Raw genomic sequence first — 27265 nt, forward strand, 5'->3', positions numbered from 1 at the left:
ATATACAGTATCATCGGTAACAATTGTGTACAAGCCACCTAGCTAATAAAATACTGGGGCTTGCGGTCATTAGTTACATTTCAACCACAACGATTCCCCAATTGAGGCGCAACAGAGTTCACCCGCAAATGCAGGAACACCGGAAATAATAACTAAACCAACGAATGAGAAATGGTGGAGGCTACCAGAACGAAGAGACATTTTTCCCGAATAAACGTGGTGAGTGAAAAACGTAATTACATAGCTCACTCCCTACCCGGTATCTCATTCTACTGTTATACGACTCTGTATGCGTTGTTTGTTGGCAACCTTGTTATTTACGAAGTTTTTGGAACGGATTCCTGTTGGAACGTTCCACAAATTATACCCACCCCAAAACATGTGCTGTAAAAACATTAGCGATTATGAAGGATCCACAGACATTACAAAATATACGTGGAGTTTTGTACTGACACAATGTTTAGATTGTTTGTTTGCCATATGTGATCTTTAGGCTAAGGGAGCTTCAAAAACATTTTATTCCATTGTGGGTTTGAATAGTGTGAAAAGACAACATATTTGGTCACAACATAGGGTACAAAATCAACGCTAGCTCTTAAAGGGGTAGTAGCCTACATTGGGTGTGCAATTTTCAAATACAGCATTATCTGCAGTTATTAAGCTAATTATTCTGTTGTCAATAAATGTACATGTCAATAGTATCTTCTGATTATAATTTATGGCTCATCGTTTAACTAAATGCAATCTATTAGCTTCCAAAATGTGAGTAGGTATATCTAGCTGTCCGATAAAACCTTCTGACAGAGGAGGTAGTTGCATCCCAATATAGCGTCTGGAGTATAGGCGAGTGTCAAAAGGAAAGTAGTGGGCGTGCGGAAAGGAGTGGATGTGTCGAAAGCACTCTGCTTTAGGTTAGAATAAAGACAGAAAAACTCTGTGGTTAGACGGTTTTAATTGAGAAATGTTTTTCTTCCACGATTTCTTATCACGCAACGATCATACATTGTGATACACTACCGCGAGAGTTTGGACTTCTGTTTTGAAGCCAGAGGATGAGTCTGAGTTGTATTTCACTGATAGTTTTACATTGTCAGTATTGATGATGGGTGTACTGCTTGCTTCTTGCGTTGTATGTGTGTGCTTACCTGGACTGTGACCCGGATATTGGCTACTAGGTAGCTATTTCCCATGTATCAAGGTCACATATAGATGGTTATTAATATTAGTTATTTATTGTGTAGGCTGCTATTCTACTTGAAATAAAATCACGTGAGAGAAAACAAAATCCACATTGCTCCTGCCGGCGACACGACCATGATAACCAGTAGGAAGACTCTTCAAGTCGGCGAGTAACAAAAGCCAGAGCACTGGTCGCCGGCTTACTATCGATTCGTAGTGCAGCCCAATCAGCCATGCAAAACAGTCTTAATGGTTCATGTTCAGCACTGCTTGTTGAAGTTAGGATGTTGCCTGGTACAGAGTACCAGCGAAATGAATAGTGGCAGTACGACATACGGGTAAAGCATGAGCGCATCACAATAATTAGATGGCATGAAAACTGTAGGCTATTACACCACAATGTATCATTACCGCCTATCAGTCGCATCATTACCGCCTATCAGCCTATGGTCTTAAAAACGTGTGGTTCGAAGTTAACACGGACATTTTGCCAAGGCAGAGATGACTGGCGTGGGCAGCAAGACGCATCAATCAATTTGAGCTAAAAAAAATATACCTTTTATGACAATCACCGAATTGACATACACTTTTTGCAGTTTGTAACATACGTCTCTTTCCATTCTTCAAATGGCGGGTGCACAATGAACTGTTTGGATGTTGGGATTATTTTAGTGGATGAACGTGCGCAGCTAGTCTACTTTTTAAAGTAATTTGTTTGACAATCAGATGAAAACATCATGACTGATTGTGTTCATGCCACATTAAAAGGCAATACATTTTTACAGTTAAATGACCTGTTTTTACTATTCACTAAGAATAGTGGATATGACCCCTTAATACATTGCAATTTGGTAAATAATACATTAAAAATACAAATCAAAAAATATAAGTGGTTACCCAAACCTGCCTGAATTTCTGGAATAGTTCAAAAATACTAATCTAAACCGAACATTATTTTTTTTCAAACCTAGCAAACATCTGAATTGAGAAGTTAACCTGTGGTATTTTCCATTGGGGGAGAACTGCTCTGATGTAGTAGGCCTACATAGTCTCAATTTCTACTGAGCATCTGCCACAGCCAGGTCTCATAGACTAGACGTAACATAGTAAATGTAAATCTGCAATACCCAAATTAGTATGATATTTTACATTTAGTACGGTTACATAAGACATATATGGTTACTTAAGTAAAAAATGAAAGTAGGGTGGTTGGTTGGGGAGGATGGATGGGCATGTAACGTGACATTTTAGCTAAATGCCAACTTTTCAACTACTTACTACTTTTGACCTACTTTGTAACTAAACTCAGCAAAAAAAGAAACGTCCCCTTTTCAGGACACTGTCTTTCAAAGATAATTCGTAAAAATCCAAATAACGTCACAGATCTCCGTTGTAAAGGGTTTTAACACTGTTTCCCATGCTTGTTCTATGAACCATAAACAATTAATGAACATGCACCTGTGGAACGGACATTAAGACACTAACAGCTTACAGACAGTAGGCAATTAAGGTCACAGTTATGAAAACTTAGGACACTAAAAAGAGGGCTTTCTACTGACTCTGAAAAACACAAAAAGAAAGATGCCCAGGGCCCCTGGTCATCGGCGTGAACTATGCCTTAGAAATGCTGCAAGGAGGCATGAGGACTGCAGATGCGGCCAGGGCAATAAATGACAATGTCCGTACTGTGAGACACCTAAGACCGCGCTACAGGGAGACAGGACGGACAGCTGATCGTCCTCACAGTGGCAGACCATGTGTAACAACACCTGCACAGGATCAGTACATCTGAACATCGCATCTGCGGGACAGGTACAGGATGGCAACAACAACTGCCCGAGTTACACCAGGAACGCACAATCCCTACATCAGTGCTCAGACTGTCCGCAATAGGCTGAGAGAGGCTGGACTGAGGGCTTGTACGCCTGTTGTAAGGCAGGTCCTCACCAGACATCACAGGCAACAACGTCGCCTATGGGCACAAACCCAACGTCGCTGGACCAGACAGGACTGGCAAAAGTGCTCTTCACTGACGAGTGACGGTTTTGTCTCACCAGGGGTGATGGTCGGATTCGCGTTTATCGTCGAAGAAATGCGCGTTACACCGAGGCCTGTACTCTGGAGCAGGATCGATTTGGAGGTGGAGGGTCCGTCATGGTCTGGGGCGGTGTGTTACAGCATCATCGGACTGACCTTGTTGTCATTGCAGGCATTCTCAACGCTGTGCGTTACAGAGAAGACATCCTCATCCTGACATGACCCTCCAGCATGACAATGCCACCAGCCATACTGCTCGTTCTGTGCGTGATTTCCTGCAAGACAGGAATGTCAGTGTTCTGCCATGGCCAGCGAAGGGCCCCAATCTCAATCCCATTGAGCATGTCTGGGACCTGTTGGATCGGAGGGTGAGGGCTAGGGCCATTCCCCCAAGAAATGTCTGGGAACTTGCAGGTGTCTTAGTGGAAGAGAGAGGTAACATCTCACAGCAAGAACTGGCAAATCTGGTGTAGTCCATGAGGAGGAGATGTACTGCAGTACTTAATGCAGTTGGTAGCCACACCAGATACTGACTGTTACTTTTGATTTGGACCCCCCTTGTTCAGGGACACATTATTCAATTTCTGTTAGTCACATGTCTGTAGAACCTGTTCAGTTTATGTCTCAGTTGATAAATCTCATGTTCATACAAATATTTACATATGTTAAGTTTGCTGAAAATAAACACAGTTCCTTTTTTGCTGAGTTTACTTAGCATGTTAGCTAACCCTTCCTCTAACCCTAACCTTAACCCTTTTAGCTAACCCTTCTCCTAAGCTTAACCCTTTAACCTATTGTATTTCATAACATATCCCTACGAAATGAGTGATGGACACCCACAAATTAATACATACCATACGAAATGTAACATATCTACTATATTGAACAAAAATATAAATGCAATATGTAAAGTGTTGGTCCCATGTTTCATGAGTTGAAATGAAAGTTCTCCAAAAAGCTTATTTCTTAAAAATGCACAAATTTGATTACATCCCTGTTAGTGAGCATTTCTCCTTTTCCAAGATAATCTATCCACCTGACAGGTGTGGCGTATCAAGAAGCTGATTAAACAGCATGATCATTACAGAGGTGCACCTTGTGCTGGGGACAATACAAGGCACTCTAAAATGTGCAGTTTTGTCACACAACACAAGCCGGCTCCAATGTTGTTTTAGAGAATTTGGCAGTATGTTCAACCAGCCTCACAACCGCAGACCACATGTAACTACGCCAGCCCAGGACCTCCACATGCAGCTTCTTCACCTATGGGATCGTCTGAGACCAGCCACCCAGACAGCTGATGAAACTGAGGAGTATTTCCGTCTGTAATAAAGCCCTTTTGTGGGGAAGAACTCATTCTGATTGGCTGGACCTGGCTCCCAAGGTGGACCTATGCCCTCCCAGACCCACCTATGGTGGTGCCCCTGCCAAGTCATGTGGAATCCATAGGTTAGGGCCTAATGAATTCATTTCAATTGACGGCTTTCCTTATATGAACTGTAACGCAGGAAAATCGTTGAAATTTTTGCATATTGCGTTTATATATTTTGTTCAGTATAAATGGAGTGTACAGAATATAATGCAATACTCTGAGACCAGGTTGGTTGCCCAGGGGGTGCCTCAAGGTACATCAGTGGTGGTCAGTGCCATTTAAGATTAGGGAGAATGATTTGTTTATTTATTAGCATGGCCTTATTTCTATTACAGCATATTGGATGACAGTCATTCATATTCCATTCACCCAGCTCAATGTAACATCAATAGGTTTAGGCTATAACGTGAACAACTAGCAACCCAAAGGTTGTGAGTTCGAATCTCATAACAGACAATTTTAGATGATTAGCAACTTTTCAACTGCTTACTACTTTTTAGTTATTTTGCAACTACTTAGCATGTTAGCTAACCCTAACCTTAACCCTTCCCCTAACCGTAACCCCCTAACCCTTTAACCTAAATCCTAACCCCTAGTCTAGCTAACATTAGCTCCTAGCCACCTAGCCAAAATTCGTAACATATCATACGTTTTGCTACTTTGAGACATATAGTTCATTGAGCAAATTCGTAACATATTGTACGTTTAGCAAATCCGTAACATACCAATTGTCATTCGTAACATATCATACAAAATGGGTGATGGACATCCACAAATTAATACATACCATACAAATCATACTGTAACATATCATACTTAATGGAGTGTGTCACCAGGTTGGTTGCCCAGGGGGTGCCCCAAGGTTCATCAGTGGCGGTCGGTGCCGTTTAAGATTTTGGAGGACAATTTGTTTATTTATTAGCATGGCCTTATTTCTATCTCAGCATATTGGATGACTGTCATTCCTTTTCCATTCACCCAGCTCAGTGTAACATCGATAGATTTAGGCTACTTACTACATGACACTCAAATTTTCCCTATACCCATCATGATGTTGCTACAACCTAGACTATAAATGCAAGTTTACAATGTAGGTCTACAGGTCGAGAGAAAAAAATGGAGTAATCAAGGTGACAGACAGTGACACATTCAATACTGCCTTGCACACTCTTGCCTGCATCTAGCTGATCTAGGGTGGATTCATTAGTCCAAAGAGTTGCAAACAAAGGTTTATGTTGGACATTCAGGTATGTTTCTTCCCATTTCGTTCCGTTGGATTCTGTTTAAGAAATGTTTTAAACAGAATCGGCTGAATGAATACACCCCTGTTCACCCCCACAGTTCACCTTCATAGCAGCCTCATCAGCATGATATCTCCCATCTACGCGCTATTCTGTGACCAAGCGAAAAAAACTTTCCAAGCCAAATCTTCATACCATAACCGCTAACCTCTACACACAGCCTACATCGTTATCACCATATTAGATAGTCATAGTCAACATAGCTACTAGAACTAACAAGTTAGTAAACCCGCTACAATCATGCAGTACAGTGTGCAGCAAGCAGTTTAGGAGTTACACTGGCATGCCTCGGTGGCAATAAATGTCTTGACTTGGAAGAGATCTAGTGTTGGATAGCCATAACCAGCTAGCTAACATAGCATCCCTCTCTATTTGAGCCGGATGTTTGAGTAGGCTAAACTAGCTAGCTGCATTTTCTAGCTGCAATATGTAACATTTTGGGCGACCTGACCAAATTCACATAAAAATGTGTGTTATAGATCTGTCATTATCATTGAAAGCAAGTCTAAGAAGTGGTAGATCTGTTCTATGTGCGCTATTTCTATGCTTCCCATTTATGTTTAGTTTTTGTGTCTTTTACTTTCGGTTTCTACACCAGCTTCAAATGAGCTGAAAACACAATATTTCTGTGTAATGGAAAATATATTTCACAGCGGTTTAATGGTAGGTTTATTTGGACAGTGAGAGACAGAATAACAACAAAAAAATCCAGAAAAGCGCATGTCATAAATTGATTTTCATTTTAATAAGTATTTGACCCCTCTGCAAAAAATTACTTAGTACTTGGTGGCAAAACCCTTGTTGGCAATCAGAGGTCAGACGTTTCTTGTAGTTGGCCACCAGGTTTGCACACATCTCAGGAGGGATTTTGTTCCACTCCTCTTGGCAGATCTTCTCCAAGTCATTAAGGTTTCGTTTGGCAACTCAAACCTGACGTTTGGCAACTTGAACCTTCAGCTCCCTCCACAGATGTTCTATGGGATTAAGGTCTGGAAACTGGCTAGGCCACTCCAGGACCTTAATGTGCTTCTTCTTGAGCCACTCCTTTGTTGCCTTGGCCATGTGTTTTGGGTCATTGTCTTGCTGGAAGACCCATCCATGACCCATTGTCAATGCCCTGGCTGAGGGAAGGAGGTTCTCACCCAAGATTTGACGGTACATGGCTCCGTCCATCGTGACTTTGATGCGGTGAAGTTGCCCTGTCCCCTTAGCAGAAAAACACCCCCAAAGCATAATGTTTCCACCTCCATGTTTGACGGTGCGGATGGGGTTCTTGGGGTCATAGGCAGCATTCCTCCTCCTCCAAACACGGCGAGTTGAGTTGATGCCAAAGAGCTCCATTTTGGTCTCATCTGACCACAACACTTTCACCCAGTTGTCCTCTGAATCATTCAGATGTTCATTGGCAAACTTCAGACAGGCATGTATATGTGCTTTCTTGAGCAGGGGGACCTTGTGGGCGCTGCAGGATTTCAGTCCTTCACGGCGTAGTGTGTTACCAATTGTTTTCTTGGTGACTATGGTCCCAGCTGCCTTAAGATCATTGACAAGATTCTCCCGTGTAGTTCTGGGCTGATTCCTCACCATTCTCATGATCATTGCAACTCCACGAGGTGAGATCTTGCATGGAGCCCCAGGCCAAGGGAGATTGACAGTTCTTTTGTGTTTCTTCCATTTGCGAATAATCGCATCATCTGTTGTCACCTTCTCACCAAGCTGCTTGGCGATGGTCTTGAAGCCCATTCCAGCCTTGTGTAGGTCTACAATCTTGTCCCTGACATCCTTGGAGAGCTCTTTGGTCTTGGCCATGGTGGAGAGATTGGAATCTGATTGATTGATTGCTTCTGTTGACAGGTGTCTTTTATACAGGTAACAAACTGAGATTAGGAGCACTCCCTTTAAGAGTGTGCTCCTAATCTCAGCTCGTTACCTGTATAAAAGACACCTGGGAGCCAGAAATCTTTCTGATTGAGAGGGGGTCAAATACTTATTTCCCTCATTAAAATGCTAATCAATTTATAACATTTTTGACATGCGTTTTTCTGGATTTGTTTGTTGTTATTCTGTCTCTCACTGTTCAAATAAACCTACCATTCAAATTATAGACTGATAATTCCTTTGTCAGTGGGCAAACATACAAATCAGCAGGGGATCAAATACTTTTTTCCCTCACTGTCGCTAGCTTTCTCTCTCCCTGTCTTCCATCTCCTTCATTTTTGAAGAAATTGTCTTTCTCTCGTGGTGAGTAGTTGACTCAAACAATGTTATGCACTGCAGTGCTAACTAGCTGTAGCTTATGCTTTCAGTACTAGATTAATTATCTGATCCTTTGATTGGGTGGACAACATGTCAGTTCATTCTGCAAGGGCTCTGATAGTTTGGAGGACATTCTCCGGAAGTTGTCATGAGTCTATGAAAGGGGGTGAGAACCATGAGACTCCGAGGTTTTGTATTGAAGTCAATGTACCCAGAGGAGGATGGAAACTAGCTGTCCTCCGGCTACACCATGGTGCTACCCCAGAGAGTACTGTTGAGATTACTGGAGACCTTCATTGCAAAAAAAGTGTGTTGTAATCAATTATTTGGTGACGTGAATTTTTTTTGTTTATTTTTTATCTAAAAAGGTTAACTTTTGAATGTTTCACTATTTGACATTATATGATATACACTGAGGAGGATGGTCCTCCTCTTCTTCCTCTGAGGAGCCTCCACTGAGGTACATGTATTTCTATCTGGATAAGCTGTATTGTCTTCACAGTGCACATAGCTTATTTCTTAGGCAATATTCAGATTTTGGATTGATATCAGTTAGATTTTTTATTTCTTTGCAAAGATTTATTTTTGTTCTTTGTTTGTTTGTTTTGTAAGACCTTCTGTAAATCAACTCCTACCATTATTTTGATAGCAGGCCCTAAAACCAAAATGAATGTTTGCACGTTATCCCTTTCCGTCTCCTACTAAAGCCTCAGCCCAAATGTCCGCCAGATGGCATTGTTATTCCTGACGTCGTTTGTCATCCAAACATATTTTAATATAGCCAGCTGGTGATACACTCGTGTCCCCCGGCGACCGGCTCATACATAAAACATTCTCCAGCCTTTTGTCTACATCTTTTTTTTAAAGTAGTGGGGCTGCCACTCCTTTTGCATTTATTGAGCTTTATTTAAATAGATACAGTAGTAGCCTACTGTTTGGGAAAGATGGGAGGTAGCTGATATCAAATGAAATGACATCATTTTAGCTTGTGATAGCCATATCTCGCATTTCCCAGCATCTTTGCAGGAACTAGTCATTTCTCAGTGCTGCAGCCACAGTGCGAGCCAAACACAAACAAAGAAACATCTAATAGTCTAATCATCTTTTTGGCAATTTTCTGGTGGAAAAGTGAGTGGGTCAGGCATAACATGTCAACCCTGTAACACAGACAGGCTAGCCATGAACCTCGTAAAAAAAAAAATTGTGAAGCTTGCATTCAATTGCCACTCAATGTTGTACACAACAAGCTTCCATTCCCCCTGTCACAATGGATTCATGGCTGATTTAAGAAGAAATCATCAATCCTGTTACTTTATTTAGCCCTTAGTAATTTAGTTTTTTAAATTTAACCTCTCGAGATGGGAAAACATGTTTTTTATGAAGTTGAGAATAAACATTGTGAAATAAAACTTTTTTTTTCTTCACCCAGTTACTTCTCGAAAGGCACCGAATTAGTGGAATGACCCATTAATTAATCAACTGACTTTCCAAACGGTGGTCTGGAGACTTTCTTTCTCTGTCAAAATAAAAGTTGCCCACAAGTTAGCGCTTGCTTGCGCACATATGGCACTTAACAATTACTGTTAAGTCCATAATTCTTACCCAGAAATGATTTGATATTCTGTCTCAAATTCCGCCCTATATATGAACCAAGAATCTCAAATTTGGACTCATCAGACCAAAGGGCAGATTTCCAGCAGTCTAATGTCCATTGTTTGTGTTTCTTGGCCCAAGCAAGTCTCTTCTTCTAATTGTTGTCCTTTAGTAGTGGTTTCTTTGCAGCAATTCGACCATGAAGGCCTAATTCATGCAGTCTCCTCTGAACAGTCGATGATGTGTCTGATACTTGATGTCTTCACTATTATTCTACAATGTAGAAAATAGTAAAAATAAAGAAAAAACCTTGAATGAGTAGGTGTGTCCAAACTTTTTACTGGTACTGTATATATGGAGACAGTTTAGTGCCAGAAATAAGTAGTTAAATACATGTACAATTGAATTACAAATGTTTCCTGATCGGTCTTTATATCGCTTAGATGTACTGTAGGACAGACACATTTTTGGGGGGAGGGGGGGAGTATCTAGTAGTAAGGTCAAAAATAAAGTTTCATCAACTATTTTTAAAATATATTTTTTATACTTCAAATGGTTGTTAAAATTCTAAATCAAATAGCAAAATGATCCTTGGTATGACCTTCTTGAAACAATCCCATATACTGTAGCTTAGTAGAAATTTGACGAATTGACTTGTTGGAAAGGTGGATTCCTATGAGAGTGCCACATTGAAAGTCACTGAGCTCTTCAGTACGGGCCATTCTACTGCCAATATTTGCCCATGGAGATTGCATGGCTGTGTGCTCGATTTTATACACCTGTCAGCAGTGGGTGTGGCTGAAATAACCAAATCCACTCATTTGAAGGAGTGTCCACATACTATTTTATATATATAGTGTATGTCTCAAACGTTGTTCTCACAGATGGATTATGTTGCGAAACAGAAGCAGGGTTTGGAAGGGACCTCCTACAATGCTCACAGGGTAGCCACAAAACAACCACATCCTCAGTGACACTGCAGCAGATGATAACTTTCAATATGTCAGATATGTCATTGTGGACTGAACTTGATCACACAGTCTGTGACACAAATGAATGAATTCACTTGGCTTTAGAACTAATCGAACAATGATGCCATGTGGCATGGTTAGCAGAATCTATCAGAACCAATAAGGTAAGAATACTATCTGAATAGTATTTTTCTGAATAACATTGAAGTACAATATCTTTATTCTATTGTTAGCGTTGTCTACCATTGTTAGATTTCTTTGTGTGGGGTTTGGTGTTTTTTGTAAACGCATTTGTTGCTTACATTTCCGGACTTGACCTTTGCTTGACATGAAAGTGATAGTCTTGAATGAATTTGTTTCCTTCTTCTCGACTCCAATACAGTACTATATATTTGTTTCATACACTTCCAGTAATAGTTATTTTATTTCAAGAAATGAACAACATAAGGACATATGTGATGTATTGTTTTTCAGGCTTTTAGGTGCCATTGATGATCTCAGTTATCGAGCAGAACATTCCATTGTTGCCCTCATGGCTGTGAAACAACAGCTAATCAGCTCACTGGTGTTGTGTTACCTGATTCAATATGGTAAGTTGAACTTTTTCTCATCTATTATTTGTGCTATATATTGTATTGATTTTCAAGTTATGCATTTTCTCAAACACATAGCTAGTATGTGTAGTAATTAGTTAGATTAGCAGGAAATGTTTTACCACATCAGGGTACCAGCAGAGCCTTATATAGACTATGAGTCTGGGTACCATGGCACTGGCATCACACTGGGGCGGCAGGGTAGCCTAGTGGTTAGAGCGTTGGACTAGTAACCGGAAGGTTGCAAGTTCAAATCCCCGAGCTGACAAGGTACAAATCTGTCGTTCTGCCCCTGAACAGGCAGTTAACCCACTGTTCCTAGGCCGTCAATGAAAATAAGAATTTGTTCTTAACTGACTTGCCTAGTAAAATAAAAAACACTGACCACATCATCCTTTTTTCCTGCATTCACAGTTGCATGTTTCTGCAATGTCACCTGCACCACAGACTACAGTACATCCCTGAACTGTTCCTGCTCAGGCACAGTGCCCTCGTCTCCCATTCTCCTTGAGGCAGAGTGCAGGTACACACTGTTCTCTATCACTGCTGTGTGTCTGGCCTTGCGCCGATAGATTTAAGAGAACACATGTATACATATTTATGTACTGTACAGTTTAAACATATCATTTTAAGAAAAACATCTGAATGTTACATAAACCTTTTCATATTTTTTGTTGTTTGTTTTTTGTTTACAAAAGCTGTATTTGAATATTATAATCACTCTTCTCTTTTTTCAGAGATTTTGAAGACCAAGTGAATGATAGCTGTGAAATAACACCCTCACAAAGCTGGTGTATAATACAACCAGAAGGTTTTTTCATGTTAATATCCACTGACACTACTTGCACTGCAAGAGTAAAGCACACAGGAAATGAAGACAAAATGAAAACAGATGACTCAACTGACTGGAAATTGTATAAATTAGGTAAGTGGAGTAGACCTATGTCTTAGGATGGTTTGTACTTTCCCCTGAACATTGCCTCTGATTCAGTGACAAGATATGGCATGAATAAGAAGTGTCTATTGTTAGCAGTAAGGTCATCTTATCAGCCATTCTGCTGTGACAAATTCTTTTCAGCAGTTTTGAACTTTGCACAGCTTTGAAATGACAGTGTTGAACAGTCTTTACAATGAGGGTTATTGTGTGATGTGGACTGAGTGTCTTGGGTTCTTATATATCTATCACCCGCATTTGAAAGCTAATATGGTACAAATGATTGAGCTTTGTGCACTTGAATCCATGTCTTTTTCATATAATGGTTCCAACCCAAGCTTCTCTGCCTTTTCATCCATAGTGAAGCCGCAGTATCCAGTCAATGTACAAGTGACAGAGAACATTGACAGCTACAACATCACTTGGCAGATGGATGAAAACATTTACCTTGATAAATTATTAATGTACAGGGTGCAGATTACAACACATAACTATTTAAAGGTAAACAAAATATATTTACAATGTTACATGTTTCCAATCAAATATTACAGTATGTGAAATACCAGGTCCCCCAAACTGTTAAATATAAGTTTTTCTTTTGACCTACAGGATCCAGTCTATTACCCTGTAAGACAAGACCAGAGGTACCTAGTGCTAAGCAGCCTTCAACTGCAACCAGGAACTGAGTATGTGGCAAATGTTCAGGCCTCAGTGAACCCTGTGTGTAACTACCAAGGTCCCTGGAGTGAATGGAGCTCCACTGTAGAATGGAGGACTACAGGTACATGAATGCAGCAAGTTTAGATTTAACTGATCTGTGTTACATGCTTTTCCTGGGTATATTGGATTGGGACTTAATTTTTCATGGTATAGTAATGTATGAAATGGAGTAAAAATGTTCTCTCTTTCTATACACTATGTGTATTTTTACAGAAGGGAATGCTAAGTTAGGGTGTCAGTGGCCCGTTTTACTGACCATTCTCCTCTGTTTGATCCTGTGCTGCCTCTTTAAAATGTGAGTTCCTTATTTATGATCATTCAGGTAACAGTAACTGTTTGTGTTTGCTAAGCATTTTTGATCAGACACCAACTTGTATCCTCAATTTCTTCAGGTCTGCCAATAAATGAAATGTTCTAGCCTGGTCACCATCATATGTGCTACATCCAACTTCTCTGACTTTTGTCAGATGCCCTGAACAAACACAACAGTTGGCTAAAGCACAAATTGATCTGCGACCAGGCTAGAAATGTTCAGCCTCTTGGTGTTTTTATAGAAAGCGTGAATACACTATACACTTTCCTGGCATAACCTCCCACATACACAGAAACCACAGCTGATGCTCTTTACTTGCAGATACACAATGTACATATAGGGGTGAGAAGACACAGGAAGTCAGAGCTGCTTCTACAATATTATTATTATACCAAACCTAATCCATGATAGCGCGGTGGTTAGGTTTGCACCTACATTATTAGTACACCACTTACCCTATAAAACATTATAACACCTGCATAAAGAGAAATTCCATCCTCCCAGAAATTAAAAGAGTATTTGTGAAGACCTGAATAGTTCTGCTTATGTCACTTTCACATAGATTACAGTCACATATAATTTCCTTTGTGAAAGCAACCTGTTTGTCACTTGCCTCTACATCTCTTCCCTGCAGATTGTGGCTGAAGAGGCTACACTTGATGAACTATTCCCCAAGCCCAGAGGACTTTTTCAAACCTCTCTACCACACATATGGAGGGGATTTTAAGGTAAAAATACAGGCAAAAAAAAAACTCATTGTGTCTGTGGGACTTGTTCTAAACCCCTCCAGCAGGTGTTAACTATAGGGGGAACTTCAGCATGGCCAGCAATGGGACTTAATAATAAAATAATATCCCATAATAAAATCCTGCAACAACTACACATATGAGGGGGGCATTATAATGACTCTGCAGGGGCTTCAAGGGCTTGCTTTCAACTCATATGTGGGTAGATGCTCAGTAGACATTGAGCTTATGTATTACATCAGAGCAGTTCACCCCCCATCCCCCAATGGAAAATACCACAGGTAGAAATCTAAACTAAGATGTTAGCTAGGGTTATATTTAAATATTTTCCCCTTAGATGAGTATTTTATAAATATTCCAGAAAGGTAACCACTTATCTTTTCAGATTTGCCTTTGTATGTATTATTTACAAAACAATTGACACTCTTATGAAGGGGTCATATGCACTATGCTTAGTGAATAGTAAAAACACGTCATTTTTAAATGTAAAATGTATTGCCTTTTAATTTGGCATGAATACAACCAGTCATGATGTTTTCGTCTGATTAACCAGGTTTGTATCCAACGTTTTTACACGGGTAAAGTACGTCAGATAAAAATGTAATGACATGCCTGATGGAAACAGTAAACGTTTACAAATGTCGACGAAACAAAATATGCTAGACAAGGTGAGATATTTTTGTGTCGGTAAAATGAATTATGCGAGAAATGTCGTTGGATACGCTTTTATGTGCAAATATTGATACCATCATTTCGAAGTAAACTTGGTGTCACGCGATTACGTGTTGTGCGTTCCTCCCACTATGACTTGATGGGAAAGCATGCAGTTTAGTTTATTAAACTACAGATTAAATATATTATGATTAACTTCACAGGGTGGTGAAAGTGCAATTGTTTAATAATCTCGCTCTTTTGTCCATATAATCTCATTTTGGCTATACGTGCGTTCTAGCCAGCACCACGCTGGCAAGAGCAGTGAGTAGATCCCAACTGTGGGGGAACTCAGTCCGGCCTTCAATTTACTCTTGAAAGCTGTAATAGTAGAATGCAAAAGGAATGATTTTGGAAATGGGTACTGCATCATCAGTTTTCCTCTTGTAATGTCAGTCATTGCATACCTTAGAGAGGTATTTTGTAACTTGTTCTAAATGTCCATATCAACAAGTCCATGTCAGCTAACGTTTTTTTTTTGCTAGGTTTTTTAGCCCATGTATTTTGTAGTAATGTTCTAGTCACTCAAATATCACATGCATACAGATTAGACATGGCAAAATGTATATAATTACAAAAAAATGAGCTTTAAAACTGCTAAATGCTCTCTGCAACCCATGACAAAATGTGTAGAATTTCAGGAAATTATGACAGTTTGTGTCATGAATGTGCACAAAGAAATAGACGTGGGGGGCGCGGGATGTTCCCCAATGTTGGATGGGGTGGGGCACTGAGTGAAAACGTTTGGGAACCCCTGTGCTCGATCGCACGTATCAATACCAGAGAGGGCACACTATATTTACATTTTTGGCATTTAGCAGACACTCTTATCCAGAGTGATTTACATGAGCAATTAGGGTTAAGTGCGTTGTTCAAGGGTACATCGACCGATTTTTCAAATAGTAGATTTAGGGGATTTGAACCAACGCTCTTAACCGCTCGGCTACCTGACAAAAATTATCACGCAAATTATTTTGTGAGAATAACCATGAGTTGAAAATGCGATGGAAACTTTTAAACTTATTTGTATGTGCACTACACCATCACGCACATCCTTTTATATACAACAAGTCAATTTGATGGAAACATCTCTGGTTTTCACAATGCGCATATTTGTTTTATGCGGATTCTTTGATTCGCATGAAGATCTGTAGCCAATTTCTTCAAAAAAGTAGGCTACTTGCGCACGTTTGTCCACAAACATAATCCCAGCATCCAAACAGTGCACTGTGCACCCGCCATTTGAAAATGGAAAGAGACATCTGTTATGCTACAAAACACCAAACAGTGCAATGACAAAGTGATTGTCATAAAAGGTCTACTCTTGTAGCCTGATGCGTCTTGCTGCCCACGCGTGTCTCGGTCTCGGCCAGTCATCTCTGCCTTGGCAAAATGTCATTGTTCACATCGAACCACACAGTATTTTGGAGCAAAGAAAATTCGCTCATTTCTATTGCGACTGACAGGCGGCAACGATAAACTGTGGTGTAATAGCCTACAGTTTTCTGGCCATCTTCATTTAAATTATTGTGATGGGCTCATGTTTTACCGGTATGGCATAATGCCACTATTTATTTTGCTGGTAATCTGTACCGGACCATGTCAGTTTACTTTCACCCCTGACTATAATTAAACTGTCAACTGCAGTAATCTTAACTTGTAAATATTTGTATGAACATAACAAGATTCAACAACTGAGAAACTCAAAAGTAAAAGTCAGTATCTGGTGTGGCCACCAGCTGCATTAAGTACTGCAGTGCATCTCCTCCTCATGGACTGCACCAAATTTGCCAGTTTTTGCTGTGAGATGTTACCCCACTCTTCCACGAAGACACCTGCAAGTTCCCAGACATTTCTGGGGGGAATGGCCCTAGCCCTCACCCTCCGATCCAACAGGTCCCAGACGTGCTCAATGGGATTGAGATCCGTGCTCTTTGCTGGCCATGGCAGAACACTTAACATTCCTGTTTTGCCGGAAATCACGCACAGAACGAGCAGTATGGCTGGTGGCATTGTCATGCTGGAGGGTCATGCCAGGAGGGTCCGTCATGCACAGCGTTAAGATTGCCTACAATGACAAAAAGCTCAGTCCGATGATGCTGTGACACACCGCCCCAGACCATGACGGACCCTCCACCTCCAAATCGATCCCGCTCCAGAGTACAGGCCTCGGTGTATCACTCATTCCTTTGACGATAAATGTGAATCCAACCATCACCCCTGGTGAGACGAAACAGCAACTCGTCAGTGAAAAGCACTTTTTGCCAGTCCTGTCTGGTCCAGCTAAGGTGGATTTGTGCTCATAGGTGACGTTGTTGCCGGTGGTGTTTGGTGAGGACCTGCCTTACAAAAGGCCTACAAGCCCTCAGTCTAGCCTCTCTCAGCCTAGTCTGAGCACTGATGGACGGATTGTGCGTTCCTGGTGTAACTCGGGCAGTTTTTGTTGCCATCCTGTACCTGTCCCGCAGGTGTAATGTTTGGATGTACCGATCTTGTGCAGTTGTTATTACACGTGGTCTGCCACTGCGAGGACGATCAGCTGTCCATCCTGTCTCCCTGTAGCGCTGTCTTAGGCGTCTCACAGTACGGACATTGTAATTTATTGCCCTGGCCACATCTGCAGTCCTCATACCTCCTTGCAGCATGCCTAAGGCACATTCATGCAGATGAGCAGGGACCCTGGGCATCTTTCTTTTGGTGTTTTACAGAGTCAGTAGAAAGGCCTCTTTAGTGTCCTACGTTTTCATAACTGTGACCTTAATTGCCTACAGTTAAGAGTGTTTAAAGAATTTTGAAAATAATAATGGGAAGATGTTGCACAATCCAAGTGTGGAAAGATCTTAGAGACTTGCCCAGAAAGACTCACAGCTACAATCACACAGTTGATCATGTATGCACAGTTGATAAATGAGGCCCCTGATGATAGAAGCACCTTTGGTGGCGATTACAGTATTGACTCAGGAGTGTAAATGAGATATTTATGTTTTTATTTTTTTAATCAAAAATATATGAAAATGTGTTTTCACTTTGTCATTATTGAGGCATTATGTGTAGATGGGTGAGTATAACATATGTTATCCATTTTGAATTCAGGCTGTATCAAAGGGTATGAATATTTTCTGAAGGCAATGTATGTGAAACATTAGGTTTTATTGGAAACATACAATGCTATGCCTATAATAAAATGAACAGACATGAACCCCTATTGCTAAGCCCCGATATCTATGTACCTCAACCCACTAACCCTACACCCAATTACCCACACACCCCAGCCCTGTTACCCCAATGCCCTTACCCTAAGACCCACATGCCAATACCCTAATATTGATACAATTTAGTCCGGATGCACCTGTATCCTAGCCATATAAGCCCTATTTCTTACCCCTGGACCACAGTTCCTTTGCCAAAATACCTCATCCCTGTTACTGGCTTATCTCAGCCCTTTTCCCCACTTTGCCTAGACCATTGAAGTACCAGTGTACCCCACCTTCCATCACCGATATGGAGCGTACCGAAGGGCCCGTTAGTAGGGAAGTCCGCTGATTACGCCGAACATCCGCTCGTTTAACTAAGGCTAGGTTAAAGCTAGGCCTGTATTCCCCAAGTATTCCGCTAATAATTTCATAGATCAACTCATAATACAGTGGTATAACACATGTGCCCAAACCCCATTCACTTTTATTCCTACCACAAACTTGCTGCCAGAAAGGATTTGAATAGGCAAATAGACATCCATCCAGATCCATTAGCTGTATGAGCCTTGTGTATCCCTACACCCCATTACTCATAAAGTAAATCCATGGGCGCACTCATATAAAACAGGTCTACCCCAGTCCCCAAGCCTCAACATTCATACAAACCAGGTCTACTCTTTTTGTTTTTTGACCACTTCTTTTTGTTGTTGTCTTTTTTTTCCATTGGGGTGGATCTACAGGTACAATATTCAAATTCATATAATTTAATATTCTGTTCATATCATGTTTCCCATTCATTATTTCACACATATTTTTGTGTTGTACCTGTGGACTGCCACTCCAGAAAAAAACAAAACATAATTTGTATCATATCACAGTTTAAGTAATAATATATTCAGAATGTAGAAGAAAAGAAAACAAAAAATAAGTGGGCCTCCAAAAACCACCCCCATCCTCCCATTCCCCCGACCCCACCCAGCTAACATGTCTCCATCCCGCCTCCAAAAACCACCCCCATCCTCCCATTCCCCCGACCCCACCCAGCTAACATGTCTCCATCCCACCTCCAAATACAATTATGATTCAAGCCCATATTAATAAATGTCAAAGAAACATAGTCTACAAGCTGCTATCTCCTTGCCGACGGCAAATTAATCTGTTTTAACATTAGGCTATGTTTTTATTAGCTGACCATTATTTCAATTCCATTGTGGCGCACTCAAGAGTCTTTTTTTGTGCATATGCACCTTTGATAAATGAGGCCCCAGCTGGTTTCTCAACTACAGTTACATCAACATCCAGTAGGGGGAAGTGATGTCCATGGGAAAATGAAAGCATTGCATAAAAATAAAATATTTTGAGATTGGCCAACATTGAAAGAATTGTAGAGAGAGACAGATTCTCTGTCTGAAGTCAGTGAACAACCCATGGTGTCAAAACAAGTGCCTATTCAGAATGCCATTATCAATTTGTACTGGGCTGGGCTTTGGTGGGGCACAATGTGGACTTGTTCTGACATCAGTCCAAAAGATCCCTTTTCATATCATCCAGAGTATAACTATTACACACACACACACACACACACAAAAACAAATAGATGATAAATAATTTATGGGTAGATGTAAATAATCTTTTCACATAAAATTGTGAAAATGCAAGTATTTGCAAAGAGCGCTGAAATATTTTACTTCCTCTGTGGTTGCAGAGAGTCTGGCAGAACACCAGTAGCTCAACCACAATCTTGCAAGCTGTCCTTTGAAATTATCTTGAGAAAAATCTCAGAAAAAGACTCCAAGATGTGTCCATGACCAGGGTCGTAACTAGGTTTGAGTTAAAGTGGGGTCAGATATGTTTTTTGAAGTTGAAGCTTATTTACTGCATTTCTATCACCGTGGCTGCTGTAGGTTCATTCACCTCAATCGATCTACAAACAGATAGCCTATTAGCAATACAGTTGTAATGTTATACCCCTGAAAGGGGGAAATATGAGACATGATTCTCACTGACACGTAGCATCAGCGATTGTTCAGTCATTTGTAATGATACAATCATTAAATCATCAACCCTTTACATACTGTAGATATCGCTTTCCTCAAATTGCAAACACTGAGTTTGTAAAACATTAGGAACACCATCCTAATATTGAGTTGTACCCCCTTTTGTCCCCACAACAGCCTCAATTTGTCGGGACTACAAGGTGTCAAATGCAATCCAATGCTACACAGACTTGTGTCATATTGGCTGGATGTCCTTTGAGTGGTGGACCATTCTTGATACACACGGGAAACTGTTGACCGTGAAAAACCCAGCAGCGTTGCAGTTCTTGACATACTCAAACCAGTGTGCCTGGCACCTACTACCATACCCCGCACTTAAAATATTTTGTCTTGCCCATTCACCCTCTGAATGGCACACATACACAATCCAAGTCTCAATTGTCACGAGGCTTCCTTAACCTGTCTCCTCTCTTTCACCTTCATTGATTGAAGTGGATTCAACATGTTACATCAATAAGGGATCATAGCTTTCACCTGGTCAGTCTGTCATGGAAAGAGCAGGTGTTCCAAATGTTTTGTACACTCAGTGGATAGTGTTCACTTTTGTATTCCTAGGCATTACGAATCAAGCTCCGCATAAACAGATATCCAACTGGAGCACACAGACAGTGGTGTAAAGTACTCAAGTACAAATAGTTTAAAGTACTACTTAAGTCGCTTTTGGGGGTATCTGTACTTTACTATTTATATTTTTTTAAACTTATTTTTACTCCACTACATTCTGAAAGACAATGTACTTTTAAAAATGTTCCTTGACACCCAAAAGTTACATTTTGTAAGCTTAGCAGGGAAGGAAAATGGTCCAATTCAAGCACTTATCAAGAGAACATCCCTGGTCATCCCTGCTGCCTCTGATCTGGTGGACTCACTAAACACACATGCTTCATTTGTAAATTATGTCTGAGTGTTGGAGTGTACCTCTGACTATCCAAAAATACATTTAAAAATTCGAAAATTGTACCTTCTAGTTTGTGTAAAATAAGGAATTTTAAATTATTTATACTTTTGATACTTATTTGAGAAATTACATGTATTTTTGATACTTAAGTATATTTAAAACCAAATACTTTTAGACTTTTATTCAAGTAGTATTTTACTGGGTGACTTTCACCTTTAGTTGAGTCATTTGATATTAAGGTATCTTTACTTTTACTCGAGTATTACAATTGGGTAGTTTTTCCACCACTGCACACAGATAATCATATTATCACATTCACATTAATTATTAGAATATTACTTATGATTCTGTATTAATATCAGTGATGTAGTGGTACATAAAAGTTGGTAATTCACTGATATAAACGGAAAAGTATTCAATTTTTACAACTGTATTGTTTGCATTTCAATTGCATTTTAATGTACGCCATGTCGAGATGATCATATTGAAACATATCTTCTTTTTAAGTTCCTACCTTGTTTGATAAGACTAGTACAAATATGGGGCAGAGACCCCCAATGAACCACTGTACTAACCTCTCTGCTAGCTTCCTCTCTCTCCTCTGCTTCCTCCTGCATGCATTGCAGCCTGCCTCAGCCTCGATCACCACACCAATGTCTCAGTAGCAAACTCTCTGTAAAGCAAAGTTATTATGATAACCTAGAAGCCTGTATGTTGCTCCTGCTGAGGTATGCTCCGTTTAGCTTCTTACTTCATCCTTCTATCTGACTAAATAATACTAGCCAGAGCACTTCAACGTTGCTTAGTGCTATCCACCCTAACCCTAACCCCCACCCCTACCAAAACCTTACCTAATCCTTACCGTAACTATTTTACATTTCAGCTATAATGCGTTAGGGACGTCCCAAGGATTCCGAATAGCATGGACCCTTCAAAGTTACTGCAATAGAAGTCTCTACCAACAGCTAGCCACCTGCCTGACTGTCTATTTACCCGTTGTGCTCTCATTCTCCGAGAGTCGTTTTTTGTTTGTTTGGGGGATGTCTGTAGACACGGCAGGAGTCGCGGGACGGTTTCAAAATCGCCTTTTGTCCGGCATCTCGCAAACACTGTCAGAAGCCGAGCAGCATCTCCATTTTTGCCTACTCAACTGAGCCGACTCTGAGCTTGGGTAGCTCGTTTCACGGCCCCAGCCTGTTCGCGAGAGGGTGGAGTTAATTAAGAGAGTGGTGCATGTGCTACTAAAAAGTAATATCCAGGGGACGAAGGTGAACTGAAAACTATTCACTAATCGTTGGCAAAGAGAATACAATCGTCTTCAATTCTGTCATTTAGCAGAAGCTCTTATCCAGAGCGATTTACAGTAGTGAGTGAATACAATTTCATACTTGTTTTTCTCCTCCGTACTGGTCCCCCGTGAGTATCGAACCCATAACCCTGGTGTTGCAATCGCCATTCTCTATCAATTTTGATCAACGCTGGGAGAAATATTTAGATATATTTAGACTCATAATTGAGTTTCTTTATTGTGTACAAACTATATTGTAGCAACCTTAACCCAAAACCTAGCCAAAAGGTTTGGACCGAAACTGGGCCAATTGTGCACCGCCCTATGGGACTCCCAGTCACGGCCGGGTGTGATACAGCCTGAAATCTAACCAGAGTCTGTAGTGACGCCTTTAGCACTGAGATGCAGTGCCATAAACCACTGCACAACTCGGGAGCCCTAATGGTAACAGTTAAGGTGTTGACTTGACAGTCGCTGGACCTATGTGTAACGGATGTGAAACGGCTAGCTTAGTTAGCGGTGCGCGCTAAATAGCGTTTCAATCGGTGACGTCACTTGTTCTGAGACCTTGAAGTAGTGGTTCCCCTTGCTCTGCAAGGGCCGCGGCTTTTGTGGAGCGATGGGTAACGATGCTTGGTGGGTGACTGTTGTTGATGTGTGCAGAGGGTCCCTGGTTTGCGCCCGGGTATGGGCGAGGGGACGGTTTAAAGTTATACTGTTACATATGTTCGAGTGGGGCTACATTGGTGTCAGAAGTGGGATGGAGCAAGGGCGGCCATCAGAAAGCAGTGTACACGTGAGGAATTTGGTTTTGAGATGCGTGGAGACACCCTCTCCTAAAGGTAATGTAGTGACCTTAACCCAACACCTCTTGGTGTATTAGTTAAGGTGTTGGCTTGACAGTCGCTGGACCTGGGTTTGAGTCCCATTTGGGGCTACCCTCTGAAATTGCTTCGGAGTCCTCATATGTAATTATGGCCATGTCCATGACAGTCACATCATTTCAGAAGATTTAGTAGGCAGGAAAAAGCTAATGAAAGATAAACCAGAGTTACTGGAACCTGTGAAAACATCCTCTTGCAGCAGCCCACAGAGATAAGACACTGATCTTGCACGCACTACAAGAACTGTAGATTGGTGTCTTCACTTTTCTGCTACACACGAGACACATTAGATCGTATTCCTGATCAACCTAATGTAAACCTAAACTAATCCGTTTTTATAAAGGATGTACTTACTCTATGTTGCCCTTTTACTAAGCAGTATACATTTCTCTGACCTGTACAGATGTTCTGTGAGAAGTTCATAGTCATGAGAATGTCCACAGGGTTTGGTTATAGTTGAGGAGCATGACATAGCTGTACTAACTATGCTGTCTTATAGCATAAGCTCAATGTCAGTGATGAACGCACATAAAGTCCCTGATCATATAGTATAAAAATAACCTCACAGCAAATTATATATTTTTTTTAAAGAAAGCATTTTGTCAATATATGATAAGCACAGTCAGGTAGATGTTTTTAAATGCCCTCTCTCTTTAGCTCTCTGACAGCTGTTAGTGGTGCAGTATGGCCACTTACTGCTGTCTTTTCAGATGAAAAACGGTGAATAGATTCTGCTGAATTGCTCTTCACCCAGATAAGGTATTCTGGTGAAAAAGCTTGTCCATGCATATCTGTGGGAAACATCTTGTTCTAGAAGGGTTCATAGTTGTACAAAATAACTACCACCAGTTTCATAAACATTTCTAAATGTTAAAAAATAAAAAAGGTAATTCTTTCTGTGATCTTCATATTGACGACCGAGGTTACCATGACCTGCTACCAATAACAGTGATAAGCTCTCATTCAACCTTTTGCATTCAAGTGTAGCTCAGTTGGTGGAGCATGGCGCTTGCAAACGCCAGGGTAGTGGGTTCTTTTCCCGGGACCACCAATACGTGAAAAATGTAAGGATGCATGACTAAGTCGCTTTGGATAAACGCGTCTGCTAAATGGCATGCTGTTTAAACAGTATATATATATATATATATATATACACACAGTGCCATGCGAAAGTATTCGCCCCCCTTGAACTTTGCGACCTTTTGCCACATTTCAGGCTTCAAACATAAAGATATAAAACTGTATTTTTTTGTGAAGAATCAACAACAAGTGGGATACAATCATGAAGTGGAACGACATTTATTGGATATTTCAAACTTTTTTAACAAATCAAAAACTGAAAAATTGGGCGTGCAAAATTATTCAGCCCCCTTAAGTTAATACTTTGTAGCACCACCTTTTGCTGTGATTACAGCTGTAAGTCGCTTGGGGTATGTCTATCAGTTTTGCACATCGAGAGACTGAAATTTTTTCCCATTCCTCCTTGCAAAACAGCTCGAGCTCAGTGAGGTTGGATGGAGAGCATTTGTGAACAGCAGTTTTCAGTTCTTTCCACAGATTCTCGATTGGATTCAGGTCTGGACTTTGACTTGGCCATTCTAACACCTGGATATGTTTATTTTTGAACCATTCCATTGTAGATTTTGCTTTATGTTTTGGATCATTGTCTTGTTGGAAGACAAATCTCCGTCCCAGTCTCAGGTCTTTTGCAAACTCCATCAGGTTTTCTTCCAGAATGGTCCTGTATTTGGCTCCATCCATCTTCCCATCAATTTTAACCATCTTCCCTGTCCCTGCTGAAGAAAAGCAGGCCCAAACCATGATGCTGCCACCACCATGTTTGACAGTGGGGATGGTGTGTTCATTGTGATGAGCTGTGTTGCTTTTACGCCAAACATAACGTTTTGCATTGTTGCCAAAAAAGTTCAATTTTGTTTTCATCTGACCAGAGCACCTTCTTCCACATGTTTGGTGTGTCTCCCAGGTGGCTTGTGGCAAACTTTAAACAACACTTTTTATGGATATCTTTAAGAAATGGCTTTCTTCTTGCCACTCTTCCATAAAGGCCAGATTTGTGCAATATACGACTGATTGTTGTCCTATGGACAGAGTCTCCCACCTCAGCTGTAGATCTCTGCAGTTCATCCAGAGTGATCATGGGCCTCTTGGCTGCATCTCTGATCAGTCTTCTCCTTGTATGAGCTGAAAGTTTAGAGGGACGGCCAGGTCTTGGTAGATTTGCAGTGGTCTGATACTCCTTCCATTTCAATATTATCGCTTGCACAGTGCTCCTTGGGATGTTTAAAGCTTGGAAATCTTTTTGTATCCAAATCCGGCTTTAAACTTCTTCACAACAGTATCTCGGACCTGCCTGGTGTGTTCCTTGTTCTTCATGATGCTCTCTGCGCTTTTAACGGACCTCTGAGACTATCACAGTGCAGGTGCATTTATATGGAGACTTGATTACACACAGGTGGATTGTATTTATCATCATTAGTCATTTAGGTCAACATTGGATCATTCAGAGATCCTCACTGAACTTCTGGAGAGAGTTTGCTGCACTGAAAGTAAAGGGGCTGAATAATTTTGCACGCCCAATTTTTCAGTTTTTGATTTGTTAAATTTTTTTGAAATATCCAATAAATGTCGTTCCACTTCATGATTGTGTCCCACTTGTTGTTGATTCTTCACCTAAAAATACAGTTTTATATCTTTATGTTTGAAGTACCTATTGCTCCTTAATCATCCATTTTTTCATTATATTTTGCAGAAATGGGTTGGACCTGTCTTCATCTTCAGTGAGCTGGATCCCTTGGAGAAAAACCCACCTACACAGAGGATGACTGAGAAGCAACTAGACATCCTCGGGCTGTCCAGGCTGAGTGTGGAGGAAGACAGCAGCAGCAGCAGTGGGGACCAGGGCACCTGTCACTCTGCTGGACACGTCTCCATCAATACTGTGATGGTGTCTGGGGAGGAAGGAGCTTTGTCAGGGAGTTCTTGGGTGACATACAGGTGCAACCAAGGTGGGGAAAGCTTCTCCCAATATACTGGAGGCAGCAGAGGAGGTATCGACACTGAGGCAGAGGGCCCTCTTGGTGCTGGGGCAGAAGAGGAAGGAGGGTTATCTGGGCAGAGTGGAAGACGGGCATCAACGGGCCTGCCTGCTATGAAGTGGCAGTTCCAGCTACAGGCCTGCAACTATCAACCAGAGCAGATTTCATTGGACTCAGAGGACGGCTACCCTCCTATGGTGCTGGATCTGGACAGTGTGGACACCATTGACAGTGGAGTCTTTGTTGAGTCTGACTGTAGCAGTCCTGTGAACACTAACTTTGAGTCTGAGAAGCAGATAGACTCTGCTTTACTGAGTGGGGTAGGCAGTTCCCCTTCTGAATATGTCAAACAGTGGGTGACGGGTAACACTATGCAAGAGGACACAACCAACTCAGGACAGAACAGGACGATGTGAGTTCTCCCTCATCTCCTGTGTCACTGACAGTGTTTCAGCATATTTGTAAAATTCCTTACTTTCCCTGGCATAGGTATATTGTTCATATTGTCATGTTTTTTTTTCAAAGTGGAGTAGAAATGATTTCTTCCCAACATAAAAATTGTTTGTCGTAGTAATACAATAATATTGTTTGACAATAGTTGTCATGTTGCATTATGTAAATAGATGTATATTACTCATTTTGGCCTTCCCAGACCTAGATTTTGGCCTTCATGTAAATTAATCATTTTTTACGGCTTCATTTCTCATGCATTTTCCCATGTGGAAAGGGTATTGTTTTTATATCATGTTTGTCACCTAATGTTTCTTATGTTTGTGACAATGGATCCAGTTGAGTTTGCATTCATTTTCAATCACTTGTTAAATCTTTAAAGGGATAATCCACAGTTGCTACATCCATTTTTTGACTTATAAATGAATTATATAAACTAATTTATTCTTGAAGAGTATAACTTTAAATGCCTCATGAGCTTAATTCAACTGTCATACCCAATCAGAAGACAAAATATAAGCTTGTTTTACTCCAATGTTTGTAAACATTGTAAGTGGAAACAAAAACTGTACAGCCTCAAAATATGCTTAAAATGTTGATATATTGGATGGTCATTCCTTGCATCAATAGCGCTGTCTATGAATTTATGAGTGGTTACATGTCTCCAGGCCCATCCCTCAGGTATTACCAAAACAGAGGCTGGTGGCCACTT

General features: G+C 40.8%; 1 protein-coding gene across 2 annotated transcripts; it reads left to right on the forward strand.

Annotated features, from left to right (window-relative positions):
• Positions 1-27159, forward strand: il21r.1 (interleukin 21 receptor, tandem duplicate 1). Of its 2 annotated transcripts, none has more exons than XM_024390260.2 (9): positions 1-219; positions 11184-11299; positions 11717-11825; positions 12040-12227; positions 12598-12737; positions 12846-13017; positions 13170-13251; positions 13904-13997; positions 25818-27159. In XM_024390260.2, the coding sequence occupies exons 2-9, from the start codon at positions 11242-11244 to the stop codon at positions 26517-26519; spliced, it is 1545 nt and encodes a 514-aa protein (XP_024246028.1). In that variant the 5' UTR covers positions 1-219; positions 11184-11241; the 3' UTR covers positions 26520-27159. The 2 variants fall into 2 exon arrangements, with proteins under 2 accessions (XP_024246028.1, XP_024246030.1); XM_024390262.2 differs by lacking the exon at positions 1-219 and adding an exon at positions 10648-10873.
• Positions 27160-27265: the final 106 nt, after the last annotated feature.

This window comes from Oncorhynchus tshawytscha, linkage group LG09 (genome assembly GCF_018296145.1).
Source record: "Oncorhynchus tshawytscha isolate Ot180627B linkage group LG09, Otsh_v2.0, whole genome shotgun sequence".
NCBI classification, from domain to species: Eukaryota; Metazoa; Chordata; class Actinopteri; order Salmoniformes; family Salmonidae; genus Oncorhynchus; species Oncorhynchus tshawytscha.

Bases quoted from the DNA above. Each gene is read 5' to 3' on its own strand.
- il21r.1 (XM_024390260.2), top strand. From the start codon at position 11,242: ATGGCTGTGAAACAACAGCTAATCAGCTCACTGGTGTTGTGTTACCTG. The intron at 12,738-12,845 runs GTAAACAAAATA...TTTGACCTACAG, and splicing joins CAACACATAACTATTTAAAG to GATCCAGTCTATTACCCTGT. The intron at 13,252-13,903 runs GTGAGTTCCTTA...TCTTCCCTGCAG, and splicing joins CTGTGCTGCCTCTTTAAAAT to ATTGTGGCTGAAGAGGCTAC.